The sequence below is a fragment of the Myiozetetes cayanensis genome, unplaced genomic scaffold (assembly GCF_022539395.1).
Source record: "Myiozetetes cayanensis isolate MyiCay16 unplaced genomic scaffold, myiCay2020 scf5-8, whole genome shotgun sequence".
NCBI lineage: Eukaryota > Metazoa > Chordata > Aves > Passeriformes > Tyrannidae > Myiozetetes > Myiozetetes cayanensis.
Window position 1 is genome coordinate 17166763 of NW_026087742.1, and position 24781 is coordinate 17191543.

Consider the following 24781-nt stretch of genomic DNA (forward strand, 5'->3'; position numbering starts at 1 on the left):
ACCGCACAGAGCTCCGCTTAGGAAGAGTCTCTCTCTGCACCGCTGCACGTAAACCCTGAAGCCGGTGTTATCAAACCAGGCGGCTGCATTCCCTGGATTTACCCCGCTCCTCCCTCAACTCCCCTCGCCGCCCGACCCCTCGTCCCTGTCTCCCTTAAGCAAGATGGCGGCGGCGGCGTCTCCCGTCGTGCCCCGCGGCGCCGGCGGCCGGTCCCGCTCAGTGGCCGCTGCGTCAAGATGGCGCCGGCGGCGGGAAATGCGAGCGAGGGCGGAGCGCGGAGCGTGTGAGGGGCTGCCCCGCCATGGACGCCCCGGGCTGCATGAAGGCTCTGCTCCTCGCAGCCACGCAGTACCGCGCCGCCAAGACACCGCACAACGCCGCGCTCCTGCAGCGCAGCCTGGAGGTGGGAGTCCCGAGGCGCGGCGGGAGCGGGGCGTGGGGGCGGCTGTGGTGTCCTTTGTTATAATGCTTTGTGGTGTGCTTATGTGTTTACAGTGTGTTTGCAGATGTGTACAGTATGCTTATAAACACTCGGGGAAGGCATATAGCGTGTGTTACGAGGGACTTCTGGTTTTTTTCATATCCCCAGAATTCTGACCCACAAAGATCACTTATTTTCACGTCTTAAAAACAGAGTTTGAATGATGAATTGGTCTTGTATCTGGAGTTTGCCAGTTCCATGCAACACGTATTCCGGTGTGTTTTTTGTTCAGATGGTAGGCCAGTGCATTTCCCTGGCCTCCAGGTACAGCCTTGTGCAGAACCCTGTGTTGGCCACTGGCTGAATTACTTCATCTGCAAGGCACCTTTTTCAAATACAGATTTTTTTTTTTTTTAATCACTAAAACATTTATATGAGACTTAGCATCTCTATTTGCTTTCTTGTTTGTGCACCTCGTAAAGAGATACACAGGGAATGTGCAAACTCAACATGATGTGTCTCTGTTATCTAAAATACAAATTGCGTCTGCCTGTATTGATGTACAGATATGTAATTTTTGGCATCTTCTTGTACAGGGTTTCCTGAACCCAGGCTTCACTTTTTTTCATCTCAGTCACAGAGTGCTCCCAAAACAGCACTGACTGCTGCTGCTTCTCTTCCTGTGGAATGGCACCTTTGGGATCCTGTCCACATCCTAAGGAAGCAGGCTGTTGGGCTCAGCTGAAGGCTGATTGCTACATGTTTGTGTTGAGCAATCTGTTTGGTTGTACTTTCAAAATAAATAAATCTGGTACTTTCCAAGAGTAAAGGGAACACATCCACTGGAATGAAAAACAGATTTTCTTTCAAAACATTTCTTTTTCTTAGCAGATGGGAATTCAAATGCCTCTGTAGAGTGGCACTTGTATTCTCAGTTTGTCATAAAGGGCATAGTCTATTTAATACAACTCTGTGCTTTGACTTCTGTGTGAATTACTTTGTTGCAGTTGAGTAAGCTTGTTTTTCCCCTTTCATCTCCAGGTTATCTCTGGACTGAAGCTTACACGGTTATTTGCTTCAAACCAGATTTTACCAAGTGAGTGTCTCAGTTGCCTTGTGGAGCTCCTCGAGGACACTAATACAAACCCATCTCTCACCTTGTCTGTGGTTACTTTGCTATCACAACTAGGTAAGGTTTCCATCTGAACTTTTTATCTTTTGTCTGGGCAAGGGAAGATAAGACAGGGGCTGATTCTGTGGTGTGTGTGATGAATTTCTTGGAAGAAGCTTTGGGTGTGAAAGATGAAGTATTTTTCTTTGTGGTGGAGTGCTTGGCTGAGCCACCTGTTAAGATGTTAAATCTCCATGAGAAGCACATTTCAAGTCATCACTGTGAAATTACAATGACTGTGCTTGTCAGCATTTGTTTCCTCACTGGGTAGGGTGAGGAATTATTCTCTTGTCCTTTATTTTTGGAGCTTGAACAGACTAACTTTTTAAAGAAGTGAGAGACCTGCCTGGGTGCAAGGACAGGGAGAAGGCATGTTACGTCAACAAATGTCATCACCTCTGTTTACCTCTCCCACCAGAGTGTTGTCAGGGTGGCAGTCTGGGCTCTCCTATACCTTGAGCCCCTGTGCGTCAAGTTTCCCAATTGCAAAGTAGATTCTACTGCCTCTTACTTGTCTCTTGAGATGCCTTTTTTGTTTGATTTTTCCCTCCGTTTCACAGAAGTGGGACTTCATTGTCCTGGGAGCTCTGTGCTCAGAGCACAACGTACATATATGGGGGAAAATTATCCCTTCACTGCTTAGTTTCTCATCATGTGTGAGTCATTATTGAAGACTTGAGTCCTTTGGGGTGATCACTTCATTTGTCATCTCTGATTCATGGAGTTTTAGCCTCTCTGAGCTTTCTTTTATGTTTTCAGAACAGTTACTGTAAAATTATATTGTCTGAGGTTGGGTCTGGAAAATTTAAAGAATTATTCTTCTTCCAACTGATTTGTTTTACCTGTCATCCTTGTTTGCTACGTCTTTTCCAGTTCCTAAGTAGAAATGGCCTGGGTTTTTTTTATTTAACTATTTCTAGAAACCCTATCAATTTATCAGTTTTAGTCTACTTGACTTAGGCTTCTACTCAGATTGGTAGCTAATACAACAGTTGCTTTTGCTAATAGATAGGGGATTTTGCTAATAATTCTTAAATTCTAGCTTCAGACAATGAGACTAGAGAAGCTCTGCAGGACACCTACAATCTGACCAGCGTGCTGGCAGGAGTGGTTTATCGAAGTTCTACGAACCTTAGCGACCCGCTCTTATTACAGGTAACGGGAACTAATGCTTAATAATATTTGGCTACTGTTGCATAATATGCATTATACTGTATGCATGTAATAAGCCTCCAAAAGCCCTATCTGAAATAATGTGTTCAGGAAAAGTCTTAGGTGTGGTATTCAGTTATTTCTCCTAATGTTCATAACAAAAGCCTGAGATTATTTGTATCTAATACTTTGACAGGTGACTGTGAAGGAGTGAAAGGAAAGCTGTGGCTGCCTGTTTTCATGGAAGTTTTGCAGGGCATGTCTGGCCTCCTTCCTTCCTGGTCAGTGCCATCTGCCAGTGAATGCCAGGGGGCTGTACTTACAGAAGCTTACAGTGAACATCTGGCATCTCCCAGTTTGACCTCACCAATTTTAACCTTTCCTTAAAGGTTTTTTGTTTTTTTTTAATATGCACAGATTTTCTCCTATGTCGTTCTGAGCTTTTAGCAAGTACTTGCTGGTTGCCTGTGGTCACATCTCTCTTTATAGAGTGGAAGAGCAGAAAATGAATTTTGCTAGTAGTGCTGTTGCACTTGTTCTGTGGAAAGTGAGTCAGGCATCCAGTAAAGAACACTTTTCTCATGGTTTGTATATATCTCAAAGCAACAGGAGTACCACAGCTTGGGGATCCAAGTGACCAGCCCATCAGTAGGGGAGATATTGTAGTCACCAAATAGATCCAATAAGACCTTGAAACACTTAGATTTTGTTTCAGCTGCTAACCTGTGCTGTGATTCTTGTCATATCTGAGTGTGTTAACTTCTGCTAACTCAGTTATGTGCCAAAAGATGAAGAACTTTGCCACCATTAGACCTGTTGTCAGTCTTTAGAGCAAATCTCTTTTCCTATGAGCATCCTTTCTGCAAGAGGTTGCAAAGTACTTCTTGGATTTTGATGAGACTTCTAGACCTTTCAGTAAGACAAAACCCTATTTTAGATGGTCTGGAAAGGTAAGGTAACTCCTCTGTCAAAATAAAACCTGACTAATCTCTTTGGCATTCTAATAAGTACATCGGTGTAGTAGGACATTACTCAGTGTGCTTGCAGCAGCTTGTGTAATTGTTATGTTAGCATTAGAGTCTGAAAACTAATTCAGTTTGTATGTCTTGTTATTTGTCCTTTCAGTTTTAGCTTTTGTAACTTGTAACATTCCTCAGTGAGATGCTATAGGAAAGACATGTGAATAACTGTTCATTTCCTCAGGGGATTCAGTTGCTGCAGAGGCTAACCTACAACGTTCCAGTCTTCTGTGCTGGCACCAACATCGATGAATTAATTTCATTTCTAATGCATCACGTGTAAGTGTGTACTCAGGAAATAGCAAACTTTCTGAAGGCATACAGCATATTGTACTAACCTGGTCTCCAGAGTGAGCTGTGGCATTAATTTCTCTGAAGTTAACAGACTTTTTTTCAAAGTCGTGTTGTTTCAGATTGTTTAATGCAGTGATTGTGGGACTTTGGGTGATGGAATATTAATTGGCCTCTTAGCCCACCCCCACACCTCTGGGAGCAGGACGGTAACAGAGAGAAGAGCTGGGAGAAAAATTCATGCTTGTCACTAGGAGCAGACTTGTTAACTTATTACAAACTTTATTCAAGTGTCCTTGTAACAAGTCTAATGAGTATTAGAAGTATATGCAATAAATGACCTTTGATAGCATTGATCTCTGATACTCTGGGGCTTTTTCCAGATGTACCCAGTTAAAAGCTGCCCACACTTCGTGGATTACAATCTGAATTTTGCTTTGCTCGGTGGAATGGTGTCTAATTGAAAAACAAGCTCCCCCCAAAAAACCGTAAAATTAAAAGTCCTTCAATCACCCAATCCCCCACCCTACAATCTCTTGTAATTAAATTCTAGATGCTTTAATAAAAACATCTTTTGAACTTTTCTTTTAAGTCAATCCAGTGAAGATGAGTTAACGATACCATGTTTAGGACTCCTGGCAAATCTCTGTCGTCACAACTTGTCTATTCAAAGTCAGATAAAATCTTTGGTAAGAGTTTTGTTTCTCTATCATGGTTCTTTGGGGCAAGAGTTACTTTTTTTTTTGTGTTATTCATGATTTGTATGTCTTACTTATAAATTCATAAAATCTGTAAATTTGCAACTTTTATAATACCTATGTTTCTCCTTTTTGCTTTAGAATAATGTGAAGAGTTTCTATCGTACCTTAATAAGCTTCCTGGCCCACAGCAGTTTGACTATGGTTGTGTTTGCACTTTCAGTATTATCAAGCCTTACCCTAAATGAAGAAGTAGGAGAAAAAGTAAGTGATGCTTTGTAGTCTATTCTATTCTTATGTTGTAGATAAAACTAATTATCACACTGGCCAAATAAAATTCTAATTCCAGCTAGTTTCAATAAGCAAGAGACCCTGCTAAGTATGTGCCTGTACATTAACTTTCTTCTTCCTTTCAGCTCTTTCATGCTCGAAATATCCATCAGACGTTTCAGTTAATATTCAATATTGTTGTAAATGGAGATGGTACTCTAACAAGAAAATACTCTGTTGATCTACTCATGGATCTTATGAAGAACCCCAAAGTTGCAGATTATCTTACCAGGTATGGCTTCATTTCCTAAAAGTATGAGGTATTTTTCCTGAGCCCTGGTTCAGTTTCTTTGCTGTATGCTATTTGAATTCTGAACCAAACACTGGGGGGAAAAAAAATCCCTAGGTGCTTTTTTAATAGTTGATTATAACTGCTATATCTGAACCTAAAGGGTTGTTGGGTTACTAGTTTCACACAGAAGTGTGAATTGAAATCTTCTTTTTTCATTGTCACTTAAGAAATATTGAATAGTGTATTCTGTAATTCTTTGTCTGGACAGTATCGGTAGTCAGACAACTTGATCTTGCCTTTTGCAGTGCTATATCATCCTGAAGTGGAATAGTATGGTAGAAGTTGTAAGAATTAATAATTTTATGAGGGTGGGGGTGTTGTAGAGCAGTTCTGTGGAGAGGTTGACTAGTGGTTGTGCAAATTCAGCTAGCAGAATTTAGTTGCTGATTTTCAATCTAAATCAAACCATAAAAATAGATGAAAAGTCTTGGCTTATTTTAAGGAATTTGCTTTCATTCTTAGAACATTTTTAAAGCTTATTCTATTTCAAACAGAAGTTACATTATCAAAACTGTAACTGTGCCTGAAGTGTCTGGGAGTAAGAAGGAGAACAGGGCACCCGCATTCAGCACTCAGTATAAATGTCTGTGGTGAAATTTCAGTTTTATTTTTATATTTTTTTCTCCTCTATGCATGCTGTAGATATGAGCACTTCACCTCTTGCCTTGGTCAAGTATTAGATCTTCTTCATGGAAGGGATCCTGACTCATCATCTAAGGTATTTATGCTTTTCCAGTTAAAGGCTAAGAGGGTACAACTCCTAATCTAGTTCCTCTTCTGTTGTCACAAGTAGGTTCCTTGTATACAAGGGTTGGTAATGAAATACATTGACTTCAGGACTCTTAAATGACCTGGAGTATTCGCCAAGTTCATACTTTTTTTTTGCCAGATTATGTGTGTCTGCTTTCTGGCAACAGACATAAAAGCAAAAAGCCAACAAAAACACCTTTTGTGCTTCAGCTAATAAGAAATTTTGGTATCTACCAGAAGTACAATGTGTACCCACTTCACTGTATAAAACTTGAATTAATACCACTCAGACTTCAACTGATGATCAGAGAACCCTGATGCTGATTTCAAAGATTTAAGAGTAAATGGTTTCACTTTAGTTGAACAAATTGATGCCATGTCTGTTTAAGCAGTAAACTGTTACATTCAGGTTTGTCTCACTACCATCTTACATAAATGAACCATTGGCTACCTGTTCCTAAGGCTAAAACATGAAAATTATGGAGCTGAACACATCTGTGAAACGCATCTTAAGCTTTTATTTATGAATGTGTTACACATCCTAGTTAATAATAAATGCTAATATTTCCCTCTGTGTGATTGTTGTTGTTGTTTATTGGGTTTATTTAGAGAAGGAGCTTTCCAGGGTGCTTTTCTCTTTGTGCATGCTCAGACACAGGTGCATCTCTTCATGTCTCAGAATGTTTTCACTTCCACAGCTTTCTTCATTCAGAGTGTAGATGCATTTGTCCTGCTTACCAAATCACTAGCCAGCAGTCATAGTCTTTTAAAAAGAAGGGAAAGCAATACACTAAATACTGTACAAGCCTTCCCCAATATAATGAACTGTGTTTCTGCTGCTGACTTGGCTGTAAGGAAGGAAAACTATTCTTCAGAAAACTTCAAAATGCTAAAAAGGAATTGCATAGAACTTTCATATCTCTTTAGACTTGTGCTATGGGAGTCGCAATTTCTGTGTAAGTTCTTGACTTAACAGCATTTGAACTCTTATTCACTTCACACAGATCTTGGAGCTGCTCCTTGCCTTCTGTTCCGTGGCAGAACTGCGTCATACCCTGCGGCAGGCAATACTGGAACCATCTGGCTTCCCAGTCTCTGGAAGCACCAGATTTGTGACTCGCTCAAAGACTTTTGAACCATCTGTTGCATTGGTGCACTTGTCAAACCAGCCATTGGAAGGCTCTGAAGACTGTTCAGTTCTAGCGTTGCAACTATTCAGAGAGATTTTTGAGGTACCAAGACTGATAATTGAGTTTAAAGAGCGTCTGTGGAGCTCTATTTTTAAATTGTATTTAAACAACTATTGGAATTTGACTTGAAAAATAGCACATAAAACAATACCTGAAGAAGACTTCTTTGTAAAGAAGTTGTGTTGAAATAAACATACTTTATAAACAACTGTTCTTTTAAAAACATGCTGTATTTTAGAAGTATGTCAGTGTTGTAAGTGGAAATATGGCAGTTCATGAAGTCATGAGGTAGATAGAAAACTATCAGAATTGCTTTCTAGAATGTAGAACAGTAAGCTTGGCTTCCTTGTGCTGTGCTTTTAGATATTGACACAAAATAAAATGTCTTTATTACAGGATGTTATTGACAGTGGGAACAGCGTCTCAGCCAAACACTTTGTGGATCTTTTGCTGCCTGTTCTTCTTGATCATCTTCAGATGCCAGAACAGATTGTGGATGAGCTATTAGTGAAGAAAAAGTGTGAAAGAATGGTCAAGGCTATTAATGTCCTGACAAATATCCTTTTTATGTGTCCATTGGCAGCTAATTTATTATTCCTCCACCATGATGTGCTCTAAGATGTTACAAGATATGTCCATCTTGGGTTACTTTAATAGCTTCTAATGACAATAACTGCCCTAATTTTACTTAGGACTGTCATCTTGGTAGATCTTAAGTAGCTTTCTAATTGCTGTGAAATTATTTTGCAATACAGTGGTGCAGGATAAAATGTTGTGGCTATTCAATAGTGCAGAAGCACTTTGCAGATTAAAAACAAAGATGACTGTTTTCTCCTGAAATTGCAAGGGGAGTTTGGGTGGCCATCTATAGTACTGTTGCCTGGCTAAGTCAAGTGCAGCACCCAGCCAAATACAACATAAATTTAGATCAATGAAACAAGGAAAAATAATGTGGAATAATAGTTTTACGCTCCTCATTGAGTCCTTAGTGTTCACAGTAAATTTAGTAAGGAGGACATGACTGCAGTCCTGCATCTAAGCTGAGTTCTGTGAAGAAGTCTGCTAACTCCCTTCTCAGGACTGCCTGGTCACTGCGTCTTGTTCACTATGTTACTTTATGCTACCCATTTTATTGTGGTTTCCCTTAGTCTGTTTCCAAGTGTGTGAGTTAACTGGAAAGTGAAGCTTACTTAGGTTGTGAGTTAAGTATGATTTAAGTGGCTTATGTAGTTGGGTTTTAAAAGAATTTTTGGAGGCTCTTGTGCTTTGATGCAGTAGCTTTTGTGTCTTTTATTATTAGAAAATGTTGCCTTTTGGTGCCAATACCTAAGCACAGGCATATTGACGTTATTCTTAACTCTGTCTACTGCTCTGTAGAGATGACATACTGAAAATGCACGTCTCGAAGGTGCTGACTGCCAGCCAGTGCACGTGTCTCATAGAACACCAGTTTACTTACAGTGGGATTGATACTGGCTTTGGGACAAAAGTGGTGGACTCTAAAATGTGGTGAGCACGTTTATCTAAAACCTAATTGAGCGTGACTTGTATGAGAGTTATTATACCAGTGGAAAGTATATGATAGTTGAAAGTACCACTTAAATGCATATAAATCAATACAGATATTAAATCAAACTTAGCATTTTTGTGGGAACAGAAGGTAATGTTGCTGCTCAGTTCAGTTGGTAAAACTGAGTTTAAACATTCAGTTGGCATAAGCTGGAGATCCACTTACGTGGAACACCTTAAACCTCCTGCAGTAGTTCAACCTTATCCAAGTAGAGGCTTAGTAGAGCTGGCTTACGCCACCTAATTTCTCTTTTTGATTTTATGCAATCGGAGTTCAAAAATATCACACATTGCTATCAGAGGGAATTATTGCACGGAAAATTAAATACATGTTTCTTCAACTCGGAGTCATGAACCTGAATGTTGATATAACTAAGAATTACACAGCCAAAGCCCAATGAAATATAATTGGACCCACAATTAAACCCTCTTCACTTTCAACTTGGAAGTGAATTTTTTTTTTGTCTTCACTGTTGCCATCCTTGGCATGCTGGAGAAGCTTAGGAACATGTCCAAGGAACCCAGTGTTGTCTCTTTGGTTTTGGCATTGTTGCCTTGATAGACATATTTAATTTTCATTGTGAAGGTATTTTTAAATGAATTTAAAGGAATTTTTTTAAATTGACTGAATTTATTTATCAGCGCTGATTTGACAAATCTCACTCTTTTTTGTTTTTTCCACTCAATTTGCTTTTCTGCTTGGATGTCTCAAAAGCAAACTTGCTGCTGATATTATTTTGAAAACACTTGATCTCATGAGCAGATTGAAGCAGGATGTACCTGGTATGGAGGTCAGCTTCTACAAAATTTTACAGGTATGGTTTGAAAATGTCTCATGAAATGTATCGGTGAAGTGAAGTGTCACTGCACTACAGTATAAGATTTAGTTTTGAATGTTTTGCGTGGTTATCTCCAAACTGGTGAAACTTCTAGGAAAATGTAATCCCCAGTGCACAATTCTTAAAGGTTGTTTCACTGTTAATTGTTCTAAAATAAGAGAAGTTTGCTTCTCCTTCAGTCATTTAATTCAGTAACGCCTGTGAAATCATACTTTAGCTGTCTGGTAAGAATTATCCTTTTAAGACTGCATTAGGACTCCAGTTTAAAGGTAGCAAAGTAGAAAAAAACTATCACAACAATATAATTATTAATGGGGTTAGTTACTATTAAATATGTGCATTACTTTTGGCCTTTGCATGGTCAAAACAGTTTCTGGCACTTATTGGTCAGATGATGCCTTAATAATGATGGAAAAGCAATCCAGACAATCAAGCAATTCTTGCTGGTTTGGAGATTTTTCTTTCAGGAATGGGAATTGTGTAATTTAATGGGTAACAATGAGTTTCACAGTCACTTTAACTTGTGACACTTTATGTTGAAAATCAAGCACTTGAAAACTCGAGGGAATTAAGTAGTCTCTTTACCTGTTTTCTTGGCTTTAACGGGAAAACTTGTTTTTAAGTACTCAGAGGTGTAAACTGTTTGTATAAATCAGTTGTCTTCCATTGACTTCAGGTTCAGAAACTTAGGAAGAGCAAACTTTAAGGAGGTAGCTCAAGTTTTGAATAAAATATTTCTGTGCTCATAGGCCTTGATATTGTGATGTTTTAGTAGTTTGTGTTTGGTGAGGGAGGTTTTGTTATTGTTGACTGCTATATTTTGTTTTGACCAAACTGTCTTTTAGGATCAGCGCTTGATTACACCTTTGACATTTGCTTTAACATCAAACCACGGAGAGCAAGTCCAAGTGGGGCTTGGAATACTGTTTGAGGCTGCACCCTTACCAGATTTTCCTGCCGTAGTGTAAGTCTATTTCTGGAGAGTTTGGTTAAATTACACATTTTTGTGAGCTTTTCTAGTGATATTCATGTTTTTGGAGTGCTATTTTCAGCTCATCAGAGGCAGAAACTTTGGAAAAACTATCTTTTCCTTTTGTGCAGTTATGAGACAGTAGTGATCTTGGAAGCCAGGGAAAGAGTCCCAGTGCTGATGGCATTCATTTTACATCAGATCCTAGGGAGCATAGGAGTAACTGATTCCTATCTCCCAGCATTCATTTGCCTTAAGTCTGTGCTTGGAACTTAGTGTACATCTAATATTCTGACTGTCAGACTTCTCTCCCTGCTGAACTTTGTCAGACATGTCATTCTTCAGTTCCTCCATAGAATAACTTCCAAGAAAGAGCAAATTAGGATAGATACAGGCAGATGGTAGGGATATGATTTGGGTATTTAAGTATTTAAGCTGGCCTAAATAAGGAAAAAATATTGACAAACTCTGTTTGATGGTCCTTATTTCTGTAGATGTAATAAAAATTTAAAAAAAAAAGGTTTTAAATTGTATCACAAGTCTTTGCAACCTAGGAAACTAATCTGAAACTTCTTCCTTTTTTGTTTGTAGAGTTTTTTAAAAACAAAAAACGGAAATGGTTTGGAAGAACTTCCAGATCAGATGCCTCTTTGGCATTTGAGCTGCTTTTCTTGAGTGAAAGATTTGTAACATAACCAACTTATCTTGGAACAGTGATTGAATTACAACTTATATGGGGGGAAAAGTAAAGAAAGATGACCCAACCAAATCATGGCAATTTGCCTTGCTGTGTTTTTTTGGTTGGTTTTGAGAAAGTTTGTGAAGGTAGTGGCATGTACAGGAAGTTCAGAAAACAAACAAAAGTCTCCCCACACCCCAGGAAATCCTACTATTTCTATCATAACCCAGAAATAGGCCAGTGATAAGAAGACACTAATAAGAGTCTAAAATTGTGTTCACCCTGAAAACAGCTGGGCTGTTTTTATGAATACTACAGTCCTGTGCAATCTGCTTAGAACAGGAGAGTTGAACTAGCTGGTCTGTAGATGGGCCCCTTTCAACCTTAATTATTCTATAATTAAATGATGTGGTGGATATAGGAAACATGTTCATAATGGCCAGTAACAAGTAGTCTGGCTGGAAGAATGAAGGATCTGTACAATCAAATATGTCTGGAGTTATGCAATGGAATAGCCAAATAACATATCTAAATGCGAGTTAAAAATAGGCTTTGGGTTCACTTAGGAAGCAATTGAGACAGCACTTCAGTGAAGTGGTTGGGATAGCTTAATAATTAAGGAGTTTATCAAGAGGAAAAAAGTTTTTTAACTGTTACCTCCAAAATCAGCTCTTTTGATTTATCATTCTTTCTTATTTGAAACATGTCATTACTACCTGCCTTGAAAATACCAACCACAAATTGCATTACAGGCACTGGAATATAGGTACCGTAATTACTTTTAACTAAGCTCTTGAGTTCTCTTCTCTATACAAATTTTAACAGATTGCACTTTTATCTGCATACTTAAATTTGGGTTAAAACTTAGAAAATTAAATGTGCTGTGTGCAATATAGCATTGTAAAACAGAATTATAGACAAGGGAAAACTAAGGTTTATTGGCAGCATTCTGCTTTCTTGTGATTCAGTTTTCTTATTTTTATGCCCAATAAAAATTCTTACTAAGTAACTTCTCAGTCTTCATTGAGACAAACAATTGCCTAGTTAAGTTGAATAATAACAGGTGAAATAACCTATTTCACAGGCTCATAAGAGGCATGATCTGATCTGCTCAAAAAGAGCTGAGCACTATGTCCCTTCTGATGAGATTCTGCATTTGTCTCTAAAGGTTAACCATAATACTCTTCTTTTTTTTTTTTTTTCCCTACACTCTGTGTCTTTGGACAGTTTGGGCACATGTCTGATACACATCTTAATGTTCTGTGATAATGCAAATGTGACTCCAATCTGTTTTCCATGAAAGAGAAATTAATTTTGTTCTGAAATTGTTCTCTTCAGTCCTTGCAATGGAGATTGTGTCATTAATAACCTTTACACTTATACAGGCTTGGTGAAAGCATTGCAGCAAATAATGCCTACAGACAACAAGAAACAGAACATGCAGCAAAAAGAATCCAAATGCAGGCACCTGTGACCACCATTACTTCAGTGAGGTGTTCCTCATACCATCCTTCAAGCGATGAATCCACAGCTTCAAATATTCAGGAATTAATACAAAAACTTCACTCTGGACTAGAGGTTGGTAGAATTTATATGCCCTTTTTAAATATTTGACACTCTTTTTACTGGGAGGGATGGAAATTAAAATCCAAGTGTCAGTCTGCCACGTGTGTATCAGTTGAGTTTGGTTTAGATTGCTGTCTACTCAGAATGTGCTCCTTTTATTGAGGTCCCTTTCTCCAGTGAGGCTCCTACGCTCTTCTTAGCAGTCAGATGTGAAGGCAGAGTCAGATATAGTCCAGGTGCCTGAACTTCCTGGGACACAAACAAGGAGCCTTCTCCCTCTCCTGAGAAATGACCTGTAATCAAGAAGAGAGGCTATGCTGCCTTAGAAAAGTGCAGTGCACCTCTTGTATGCCTAAACACACCCAGCAGCATTTTCCTCTTGTTGGCTGTAGCTGACTCTAGCATTTGCAGTTCAGTTTTGGAAAGTGGACTGTTATTATTTCTTGGAAAGGCACTGTTATTATTTCAAAAGTTTTTACTTCCCTCTGCAGCAACGTGCATCGCGGGTGAGACACTCAAACGAGCACCACATACCGTGAGCTGCTCTGTGGGCTGTGCTGTCAGATGCTGGATATATCTCCTCTTTCTATTTTCTGTTCAAAGCAAATTAGCTGCTTTGTAGCTGCTTCAGACTGAGTGATGGATTGTTGATTCTCTTTTCTTTTGGCTTGAAAGAACAGTATGCAGATTGGGAAAATGAATAGAAAGTTTCTTGATAACAGCTTGATATCTGTATTAGTGGGATTGCCTCCAGCCTTAGCTTTGCAACTCTCATTTCTTTGTTGTAACTGATAACACTTGAACTCAGGGAGCTACCAGTTCCAGTCAGCTGCCAGAATAATAATGAAAAAAGTCAAGTGAGTCTTCATTGACTTATTTTTTTATTCTTCCACTGGATGCTCCCATTGATTGTCCTTTCCAGGACTGTACGTGACAGTCTGTGGGTGCATTGCTGTGTTTATATTAATGTAAATCAAAGCAGCCACAGGTGCCTAAACAGCACTAGTGCAGCAGCTTCCAGTATTGTGACAGATTGTAAAGCTGCTTCCATTTTTTTTAGGGAAGAAAGTTGTTGATGAATTGTTGGGTAACACTTTTCTTAGGCCTTCTAATTAGTAGAACTTTCCATTAAAAATCAATATACATGTTCACTTTGAATATCCAGTTCTTCATTTCTGTGTGTGCTCTCTATGTTGTGTGAAGCTCAAATGTGTGTCAAAACATAATTGAGAAAACACTCTTCATTGTATTCCTGTACAGAGAGAATGAAAGGAACTTACAGAAGCTTTTCTTATAGCAGTCACCTCCATGTCCTTTTGGATATTTTAAGTTTGCAAGTAGGCAAATAAACTAGTTGTTTCGTACTTTAGGGACAGAAAAATGATCTGACAGCTGGAGCTACACGGGGGCTCCTGTCAATATGCAAAAAAGTTCTTACATAATGGTTCAAAATGGTGCAGAGATTGTAAGTTTTCAGTAGGTGTTCAGTGTATGAACAGCTGGCATAGTTTGCACTTGGTCATATATAAGCAGATATGAACAACTGCTCAAAAGTGGTGTTATATCCCAAAATCACAAAGTAGCATTCTCACTTGGCTCAGGCATATATTTTAACAAACACTTAGGACTTGTTGTGCCATATATGGTGAATTTTGTCTAGTAAGTCAATGGGTTAACATAGTAAGTTCTGTTCTGGATAGTATCCTGTCAAAACAACTTTCCTGGGCCTTTTCTGCTAATCTGGACAATAAGAAAGCCATGGAGTATGAACAAGGAATTTTAGCCATAAGCATTTGTGCTGTGAATGTTAGGGCAGATTACTTTAGGCATCCTATGAGAGGACTGGTAATTCTCCAGCAAAGATTAGACCAAAGGGAACAATTTGAGTGATAATTTTACCTTTTTATAGTGCTGGACTGACAGTCTACTGCAGATGACTCCTATTAAGCCTAACTAGTTCAATTAGTCATAAATTTTCCCAAAGAGTCAGGTGGATGTATTGGAGCAGACAGTCGCAGATGTGAAAATAGGAATTCATAAAGCTAATGGACAGGTGGAGCTCACAAAGCTATTGAACTCTTTCAGCATGCATTACCTGTCTTAAGTACACGCAGATTTACAGTAGCAGTAACTGGAAAACGTTTCCACAGATGAAGGAGCCGTTGGCTGACATGAGGATCTCTGACATAATGGATGTCTACGAGCAGAAGCTGTCGGCATTAGCAGTGAGTACAACCTGGCACGTGGGGGTACCTTGCAGTTTGTACATCCAGAAAATGTTAATGAAAAATGCTCTTCCTACACACAGTCCAAAGAAACCAGGCTGCAAGACCTTTTGGAAGCCAAGGCAGTAGCTCTGGCTCAGGCTGACAGGCTGATGGCTCAGTACCGATGTCAGAGAGCCCAGGCTGAGTCCGAGGTAAGTAGCAGGAGCTTCCTTCTGGGACTCGGAGGTGAGACTAATAATTGCCTTGGTAGTTTTGAGTGTGATTGCGTGTGGAAACTATGCTGCTTATCTGTAAGCTGTGCTTGCAGGTTAGGGCAGTCTTAATTTTCATCATCAGTGTTCTGTTTTCCTCTGAATTGTTCTTTGGCACAGTTTTCTTTAATGTCTTTTCCCTTAAGGAAGTCAACAAAACTGACCTACTTTACTATCACTGAATTAACACTAATTATTAACAAACAATAATCAATAATCTTGAGAATTAATAAAGCCACTTATTAAAATTCTCTACAGAATGTGCTGGTATATGGAGAACTGTTTTTTGTTTGTGCCTTTTAATCACTGGTCAGAGATGAACTTTGAAATAAAGCTTGCTTCTGTGGGGTATGTATTTGAGCTCTGCATTGAAAACTCAGAATAATTTCTACTGTTTAAAAGTTATAGTAAATATTGGGCTGCAGATTACTAAATTCATAGTTAAAATGTGTCATTATTTACTTTATTCTTCCTTCTTCCCTTACATTGTCTATAAGGGGAGCTAAAGGAATTTAGTAAACAAATTAATTTGTAGTTAACATTAGATGAGAGAATTTGTTCTCTTAATGTAGGTGATGACATTTTAGTGCTAGACCTGTGGCCTCAAACTTGCCTATTACAAAGTGACTTCTAAAAATGAATTCCTGGTAATGGTGTATGTGGTGTTTTGTTCCTTTGATTTTTATTTGTGGGGGACGTGTCCTTCCATTCAAAGGCAAGAACTCTGGCTGCAATGTTGAAGGATGCAGAACGAAAAAATGAGGAACTTAATGATTTGCTGAAAGCTCAGCAGGTAGAATCTGAACGAGCACAGACTGATATTGAGCAGCTCTTTCAACACAACAGGAAGTTGCAGACAGTTGCTGAAGAACATGAAATACTGAAAAAATCCTCTGTTGATCTTCTTCAGAGGTAAGGCATGTAAGATGGCTAAACAAAGACTTTGGGTTTAAAGTGGTAATGCCCTTTATTGGGTTAAACACATTACAAGAGCAACATAACCTGCTAAGTCATGTTTTTAAGTGGAAAGTTCACTGGTTTTTCTTTCTCCTATATGCTTGTCAGTGAGGTGAACTTAAGTCATTCAAGAACTTTATTATGTTAAATCTAACATAGTTTAACATTCAGCTCTCAATGGAACAAGAACTGAAGTAGATGTTGATGGTCCAGTTCAGGAAACAGCAAGAACTTTGTATAAAGGAGAGCATTGTTCTTTAGGAAACAGAACTAACAATGCTTAGTTTCTGTTAGCATTATACCATGCTCTCAGTGTCTGATTTTATATGCTGCAAATATATCTGCATAAGGACTTTGGATCTTTGATCATTGCAGTAGCAAATTTGACTGAAATTAGGTAAAAGTGAGGTAGGGAGGAAGGTGGCACCTTCTGTGTCCTGAATTATTTATAACTGTTATTTAGGATCTTAAGCTAAAAAGGGACACATTAGACACAGAAGTACATAAAGATAGAAACTAGAATGTGCTTTAGAAGAATAAAGGCATAAACTTCTCAACTCTCATGAGCTGGTCTTGTCACTAGGTGTCAGCAAGGCAAAGAAGCTGATAAAACTGAGAGCAAATTTCTTGCTTAATAATGGAAGCAGGCATTACATTAGACAATTTTGAAGGCTTATTGCTGCCAATAAAGGAGTCATTGAGGGAGGAAAATGTATAAAACTTTTGTCCATGATGAGATTTCTATAATAGGTGTCTAATATGGTCATTGTGGAAGTGCCTCCATTTTTGCTTGAATTATATGCAGCCATGCACTTTGTGAATATCTAATTTGACTAAGTCACATGAAATAAATCAGCCTCAGTCTGAGGCTTTAAATTCTCCAAAGCAGGAATAAAAGCTTCCTGATCCTCACAATGTGTTTACAAAGCAAAAACTTGCTCTTTAAATAATTTTGCAAACTTCAGATATACTGTTCCTTAAAAACAATCGAGTGACTGACATCAGGGGAGAGAATTTTGCCTTTGGTAGGAGAATCGGAAAATGTTTGCTTAGAGGATGAGATCTGTTTCATAAGCCTGTATTAAATGCACACTGCATTGTTTTCAGTACGTTCAGTTTTTAGGATCATGAGACAAGTGGAAGTCATGAACTGACTCTCAGGTTCCCTTAAAAGATGACTGACATACCCAGACTGTTGGAGAGTAACATTGCAAATTGCAAATTTCTAAGGGCGTTTATATGTTTTGACAGTTCCTAAATTATCTGCTGGAAGAAGGTTGCTTCCTGATCATTAATAATTAAGGATATCTAAGGGATCCACTGAAGCTTGGCTGCCTTGTTTGTTTATTTTCTTCTTCCAAGTCAAGCATTGGAACAGGCTGCCCAGGGAAGTGGCTGAGTCACCATCCCTGGAGGTGTCTAAAAGATGTGTAGGTGTGACATTTAGGGACATGGTTTAGTGGTGGTCTTGGCAATGCTGGGTTAATGGTTTGACTCAATGAACTCAACTTTTCCATCCTAAATGATTATATGATTCTAAGTATGTTCATTAAAAAAAATAATAATCTAGTACACAGGTAACTACCACCAAAAAAATCATCAACTGAACAGCCCTTCCCAAAACACCTTCCTTCTAGCTTGAGTGGGATGATTGCATAGATGATGTCAAGTTTTTTGGGGTTTTTTTTCAAACTATTAAAGTAAAACTCTTCAAAAGCAATTCTACTTCATGTGTAGGTATGAAACCACTGAAAGACAATATAAAGATCTACAGACAACATGCAATTCACTAAATAAACAAATGGAAGCAATGAAGAAACTAAATGAATCACTCCAGCAGCAGAATGACAGGTAAGCTCAGTCTAGTCTTTTTAAAGCAAATTGAACAGTAAAACTAAGTAGCACTTTAGTCTCAATTTTTCAGTTGTGCTTTAGGTAACTTCTGAGAAGCAAAGTTAGAGGAAGCCAAAGATGCTTCAGGGTTGCTTTATATGTTTATGTTAGATGAGAATCTGTAGTAGTGAGAGACTGTGGTGGTTTATTTTGCTCCTTTATTAGTTGAAGGTGGTGAGGGAATACCCACAGACTTCAGTGATAGTAGGAAGAGAAAGATGATGACCCAGTTCTTGGGTGCATTTTGGGGAATGAGGAGGTGTCGTTTTGGTAGTTGTTGAATTTTTAAATGCTTTTATCACCCAAAGATTTTCATGCAAGTTTTCTCTTAATGTCAGATCAGAAAAAAATCAACCAACCCTACTAAACGAATGCATTTGAGATTAGAAATACTGAAGGTTGGTGTTCTGTCTGTGGTATAAAACGTTATTCTTCAACCATAAAACTAGCATCACTTATATCTTCTTGAGTATTAATTATAATTTTTCTTTTTTGATGGCTTAAAGTAGAGGTCTGATATACCTTTTACCAATGTAACTAAGGGAAATACAGGGCTCCTCTTTGACAGATTTTATTTAATACATTTTCAGAAAATATATTTAAAACATACTCATAGGCAGGCCTTATATTCAGTTTAGAAATAAAATACTATTCTGGATTTTGCTTGCAAAGTTCACTTCATCCTTCCAGGCGCTTGCCTTGTCAGTAATCAGAGCAGTCCAAATCACTGCCTTGAGTTCTGATTCAAATGGAAAATTTTCATACTGATACATTAGTTTACTGCTGAATAAATTTGGACACTTAGATTCAACATGCAGATCATTGCAATTGGGGGGGCTGTTCTGATGAAAGCTGACCCTCATTAAAGGCAGGTCAGAGGTGCAGTTTTTAGAGAGGTATTCTTGAACTGCCACGAATAAAAGGGAGACCACGGAAATACACTTCCCTCCCTCTTGCTGGAGGCTGCAGCTTAGAAACTGGTAGATAAAAAGTGGATGAAGAAGTAAACAAGACTGACAGCAAATGCCATCTAGGCAAGGCAAGTGACAGATAGAATATGCCTTAGAAATTGGGCTAGCTGATCACTGAAGAAGTAGATTAGCTTCTCAGAGCATAAAGTGCTCAGGTTACAGCTATGCTGCTGGTAGATGACAGTACCTATATATTAAATGGGTGTGGAAACTAAATATAACACTTAAATCTGGAAGTCTGAGGCAAACCTATATATGGGCTATGGCAGTATCTTATGGAATGGTCGGGTTAGTGTTGTGTGACAATTGAGATGATGTCCAGAATGGTAGTTTTTTTATGCGTAGATGTCCTGAATAATGCCTGAAACAAGTTTTACTAATGGTATTGCCTATTCAGGAGCTTACTAAGAGCTAAAACCCCAGCATCCCTAATCACTAATGGCAGTGAATTTTGACTCGTGTTGAATGACAGTTTCAGTTCTGTCAGTGCTTTGGATGCTTTGTGGCTGTAATCAAAGGCAACAGTTTCTGGGGTTTGAGCTCCAGATATGAACCTTTTCAATAGTTTCTACCATGATCAGGGAAGGCAGTGACTGTTCCATGGAGAGTGGGGGGAGGGAAATAAGATCTATCTGTGCTCACATCCTGCACATTCGTAGGTTTTATGGTTTGAAACTCTCTATGGCAGTTGGAAATAATATGAAAATCATTCTAGCTTCTTAGGGCATGGAAATGATGGCATATCTCTCTTTGATCATTAAAATTTATTTCCCTGCATTTTTAGGACTGCTGCACAGTTGGTAGAAAGTGAAGATCACAGAAAAGAATTACAGCAGCAGCTACAGGAGAGAGATGGCAAAATAGCAAGTAAGTCTCTTACCCAAAGGTCACTGAAGCTGGAAAACTGTCCACATTAACTAGATGTTGTTCTTATGGGCTCTAGATAAGCAGCTGTATCTTGCTAAGCAACTTGTAAATCTTAGTTGGCCATGGATATGTAATTTAATAGTTGAATGAAACAAATACAGATTTTAATTTTTTCCAAAGGATACATGAAGTTGATTTCCCAGACTTCACTGAATCTCTGCACAGCATCACATGTCCCTTCAGGATCTTCTTACAGCATGTCTTTAGAATTATTTTTTGTAGGAATTGCAAATTAGAAGAGCTTAATTTAACTCTTGGGCAAATGACTGGAAGCAACCACTAAAATATAGCAGTAGGTGGCACTACTCAGTAATTCAATTAGCAGCCATGTTGAGGCTAAAAAAAAAAAGTTAATTAAAAAAACACCTTGTTTCCCAGGGCAATGCAGTACCTGTTTTCTGAGTTTGGCAACCAATCTTTTTATGTGTTCATTTTCTTAAGCCTTGCAACAGAATATAAAAGTTCTGGAAGAAAAACTGAAAACTCACCAGAAAGAAAAAACAGATATGGAACAAACTATCGATATTCTTAGAAAGGAATTAAGTAAAACAGAGCAAGCAAGGAAAGAACTCAGTATCAAGGTAAGAACTTATTTGCACTTGCATTCTAGAGACTGGAATTTTAGATATCTATTTAACTGATGATTTGGTAAATGGGTATTTTGGTGGTAGAGTAGCTAAAGATACTAGTCTAGTAGTGGACAAGAGCAAATTCTCTCAATTTTAATTGTATACCTATTGAGTTTTAAGTCAGGATCTAGTTCTAGTGAGGCTGTGTGAGGCGTGATGTGTGAGTACGTAATGTTTGGAAGGGGGAAAAAACATCACCAAACCTATAGCATAACGTTAAATAAGAGAGGGTAGCACATTCCTCTTCAGTAGTTTGGACTTATGTAAAATAGGGATCAGCTTACCTTCCCCTCTTTCTCACGTCATGAATTAAAGTACATATCCATGCACCAAAATGCACCTGATTTTTTGATCTTTGAAATTCTAATAAAAAATATTTTTATCTCTAAGAAATAGTCTTTTTTTAAAACAGGAACCAGTTTTGCTATGCTATGCCTGGTTAACAGGGTAATGGTTTGGGTTTTTTTTTTTAAAAAAAGGCACACAAACAAAATTAAACGCCCAACAACTAAATGCCCCAAACTTCAGTGCAACCTACATGTCCTTGTCTGCAGGTAAGGCTCCATGTAAACTCTCAGGGCAGAGATTCCTTTTGCATGCAAACTGAGCAGCAAATGTAAAGTGGGCAGTTTGACAAACACATTTGTTGTATTTCCATTTCCTGGAAGCAAAAGCGTAATCTTTCCAGGCAGTATTATCCAGTATATACCAAATATTTCCCTTGTTCTCAGTAAATATTTACTGGCCTGGGTATTGAAATGAAATGTAGACAGCTTAACTGTAAACACTTCTGCTGCTTGAATAGGACATGGGGGTTTGTGCTTTCCCATTTTGCAGTGTGGCAGTAGTTGTAATCATTCATGTTCACCAAACGTACAGCTGAGAGAGACTGCTGGAATAAGCTTGGAATTTTAAAACTGCTTTTTAATTACTTGCTTAAATTCACCACCAGGCCACTCAAGCTTTCACTGTATTGTGCATGTTTTTCAGTTGATAGTGGTGGAAACAATAACATTTTGTTTGTTTCTTCAGGCATCTTCTCTGGAAGTTCAAAAATCCCAGTTGGAAGGACGCTTGGAAGAAAAAGAGGCACTTGTAAAACTACAGAAGGAAGAACTGAACAAACACTCCGCTATGATTGCAATGATTCATAGTCTAAGTGGTGGCAAGTTAAGTGCAGAAGCAGTGAACCTCAGTTTGTAGGGCTCTGGTTTTATGATTTTAGTGTTTTATACATATGTATGAATGTACGTAAAGATTTTTAGATCAGACTTTTAAAACGTCTAAAATTAAAGTAGCCTAACTATCAATTGAGAAGAAAACATAGTAATTGGGGAAACTTGGGTCTGAAAAAATGAGCTACTGTATAGCAAATAGGTCTTGGTAGAACTATTATCGTCTGTTTGGGGAGCTAAATGCAGCTTCAGCATGTGATTAAATATATATGTAGGGAAACATAAAGCACATGGGAGTCACTGACTTGTTTTTCTCTGCATATCCTTCTTTTGGCTGTCTGGCAAGCAGCGTGCTTCATAAGTTGAGCACTTCTATACTTTAATCTTGTTCACTCTGACCCTTCTGAATACCATTATTATTATTTGTGCAGTGTTGCCTTTTCCTGTCTAAGGTACAAAGATAAAAATAAAATGAATTCTGTCAATTAGAACATGTTACACTGAAAGCTCTATTTATCAGCCTATTGGTCCAAGTGATTCATGTAGTAAAAATGTGGAAGTGTTTCTAATTATGAGGAGACATGAATTTGAGCAAGTAGAACACCAGATCTAAATGACCTTTTAGCAAGCAGCACCAATTAGGGAAGGCATGAGAAAATGCGTTACAGGAATGTACAAATATTTTTAAATCCTAGATAATACTTTCCTAATCCTACAACACTTTGTTTTTTAAAAAGATCTGCACTTTTTCTGGCAATCCTCCAATGTGCAAGCTATTATCAGCATTGTCATTTTTTACTGAGCATCAACAGGATTTCATATATTGTTCACAGTGTAACTATTCAAGTATCTTGGTTTTCTTTTTAAAAATGTACTTTCCTATGAAAGACTACTACTAGGATCTGATGCATGATTTTGAGTGACAGAACACTTTCCTGTCCTTAATTTAAATGTGACAAGAAAAGCCTGTCTTTTAGCAGTTGACAGAAGTATTTCATTAGTATTTGTATTTTGGTAGAATTACCAGAGCGGGGGGGGAAAAATCCCCCCTGTAGCATTACTACCTTTATTTATATCTAATTTGTAATGGGTAGCTTTTAAAATACCTGAGATTCTTTTGTTTTCTGTTGAGTAGTAGATGTACCTTACTGAAACTGTTCAGCTCACGTCTAAGTACAGCCTTGTACATTCTGTTGCAATTACAAAACATCAGATGAATTATATGTATTTTAACCTGTTACTGAAATAAAGGTTTTATAACTATCAGCCACAGGGAAGCTTTATAGACGTTGTTCTGGTCTCTTGGAAGATCAGGGGAATAAAAAATAAAATAGTTGCTGTGTTTTCTGTGTTCTGTGTATTCAGTTAAGTGAGGTAAATTATAGGGATGACTGCCAGCTTTATACACAGCTGATGCAGTTTGGTTGCCTTTCTGCATAATGCAGTTATTGCTTAGCATGGTTAACCAAAAAAAAAAAAAAAGAATAATCAGAATTGCTGAGTTAAAGGGTTTTGGTGGAATTTTGCAAACTCATTTAGGAAGGAGAGCTTTATTAACCATACATCTTTACTTCAGTCTAATGGGTTAATTTTTAGTGTCAAAATAAATTTGCAGACGTGGCCTCATTTCTCTTTAACTCTCTTGGTCATGAGGAAAGGGTAAGTAAAGGTTGGGGGGGGGGTTTGGTGTGGGTTTTTTCTCCTTTTCTACCAGGAAGTGCTCGAGTAAACAAATTCTAGTAGGAAATGTCAAGCATGTTAAGAACTACACTGATAAATGCTGGTTTGACTTTGTTGTCAGATGGTGGAATGGGAGGGCAAAAATATCAAGCTGCTCCCCAGAGTGAGGCAACAATAAGGTACATGTCTGCAGGAAATGGTAAATGAATCTTTGGCATTTTCATGACAGAACCCAGAGTATATAAACAGTGATTATATTCCCCGCCCCCAGAAAAATGTGGTGTTTCAATATGCTGTTCTAAGCCAAGTGGTGCTGAACTCAGGGTTGCATAGCAGATAAATGCATGGGCACATCAAGGTACTTTGACAGCATTTCTGTGTTCTTTCCTGGCAGTGTTTTCACAAATGGTAATGAATAGTGGCTAATGGAACTAGCAAATAAATTGATGCCTGTTTAAAGTTTTGTTCAAAACATATAGCTCTCTTCACTGTAGAAAAGCCTAGAGATTTTTGCACTTAGTTCATGCAGAGAAATACCTGTGTTATGGGGCTTGATTTTAGGCATCTTGTTATTATCAGTGTTAGGTATTTCCTCTGCTGTTTTAACATTCCTGTTATGTGCTGTATCCTGTGTTATTGGACGTTTTTTCTTTCCCCATAGGCTCCCTCATTCAGTGCAGGGAGTAGCTGGCACCAGCACAACAAATAGCTCTTCAATAGAGCCGATTTTTAATTATCTGTGTTGCATCAGGTTGTCGATTTGCCTGTTTTACAAGCAGAGACTTTGAGATATCTTAGGTCAGAGCATCCTTACATCTCAATATTGAGCACTCTAGTACTTCTTATCTGAAAGCAGCTGCTTTTTATCCTGCATAAGCTGGAGAAAGTTTTCCATTCAGCACGTGGTTCTGTATGGCTTTGTACGTTGTTTCAATCACACTGTAAAATCAGTATTTATTTTTCTGTAGTGTGTGTTTTCTCTGGTTCACTTTTGTGTAGGTATTGGGAAAGATGAGATAGTAGTTTGGGGTCAATGCTCTTCAGTTCATCATCCTGTTGTATGTTGTCTTCACCTTAGCACTCCCCTTCTCTTTAGTATCGATTCTGCATTCTTTGATCTTTTTTCTATTTC

General features: G+C 38.3%; 1 protein-coding gene across 1 annotated transcript; it reads left to right on the forward strand.

The window, feature by feature from the left end:
* The first annotated feature begins 252 nt into the window (after positions 1 to 252).
* CIP2A (cellular inhibitor of PP2A) lies at positions 253 to 23303 on the forward strand. Its single transcript, XM_050333741.1, has 21 exons — positions 253 to 404; positions 1464 to 1611; positions 2636 to 2748; positions 3949 to 4043; positions 4648 to 4744; positions 4895 to 5017; positions 5170 to 5315; positions 6018 to 6093; positions 7130 to 7357; positions 7712 to 7871; positions 8683 to 8824; positions 9600 to 9699; positions 10569 to 10687; positions 12758 to 12950; positions 15089 to 15163; positions 15247 to 15357; positions 16133 to 16329; positions 18112 to 18225; positions 20023 to 20105; positions 20607 to 20746; positions 21827 to 23303. The coding sequence occupies exons 1-21, from the start codon at positions 303 to 305 to the stop codon at positions 21995 to 21997; spliced, it is 2733 nt and encodes a 910-aa protein (XP_050189698.1). The 5' UTR covers positions 253 to 302; the 3' UTR covers positions 21998 to 23303.
* The last annotated feature ends 1478 nt before the right edge of the window (positions 23304 to 24781 follow it).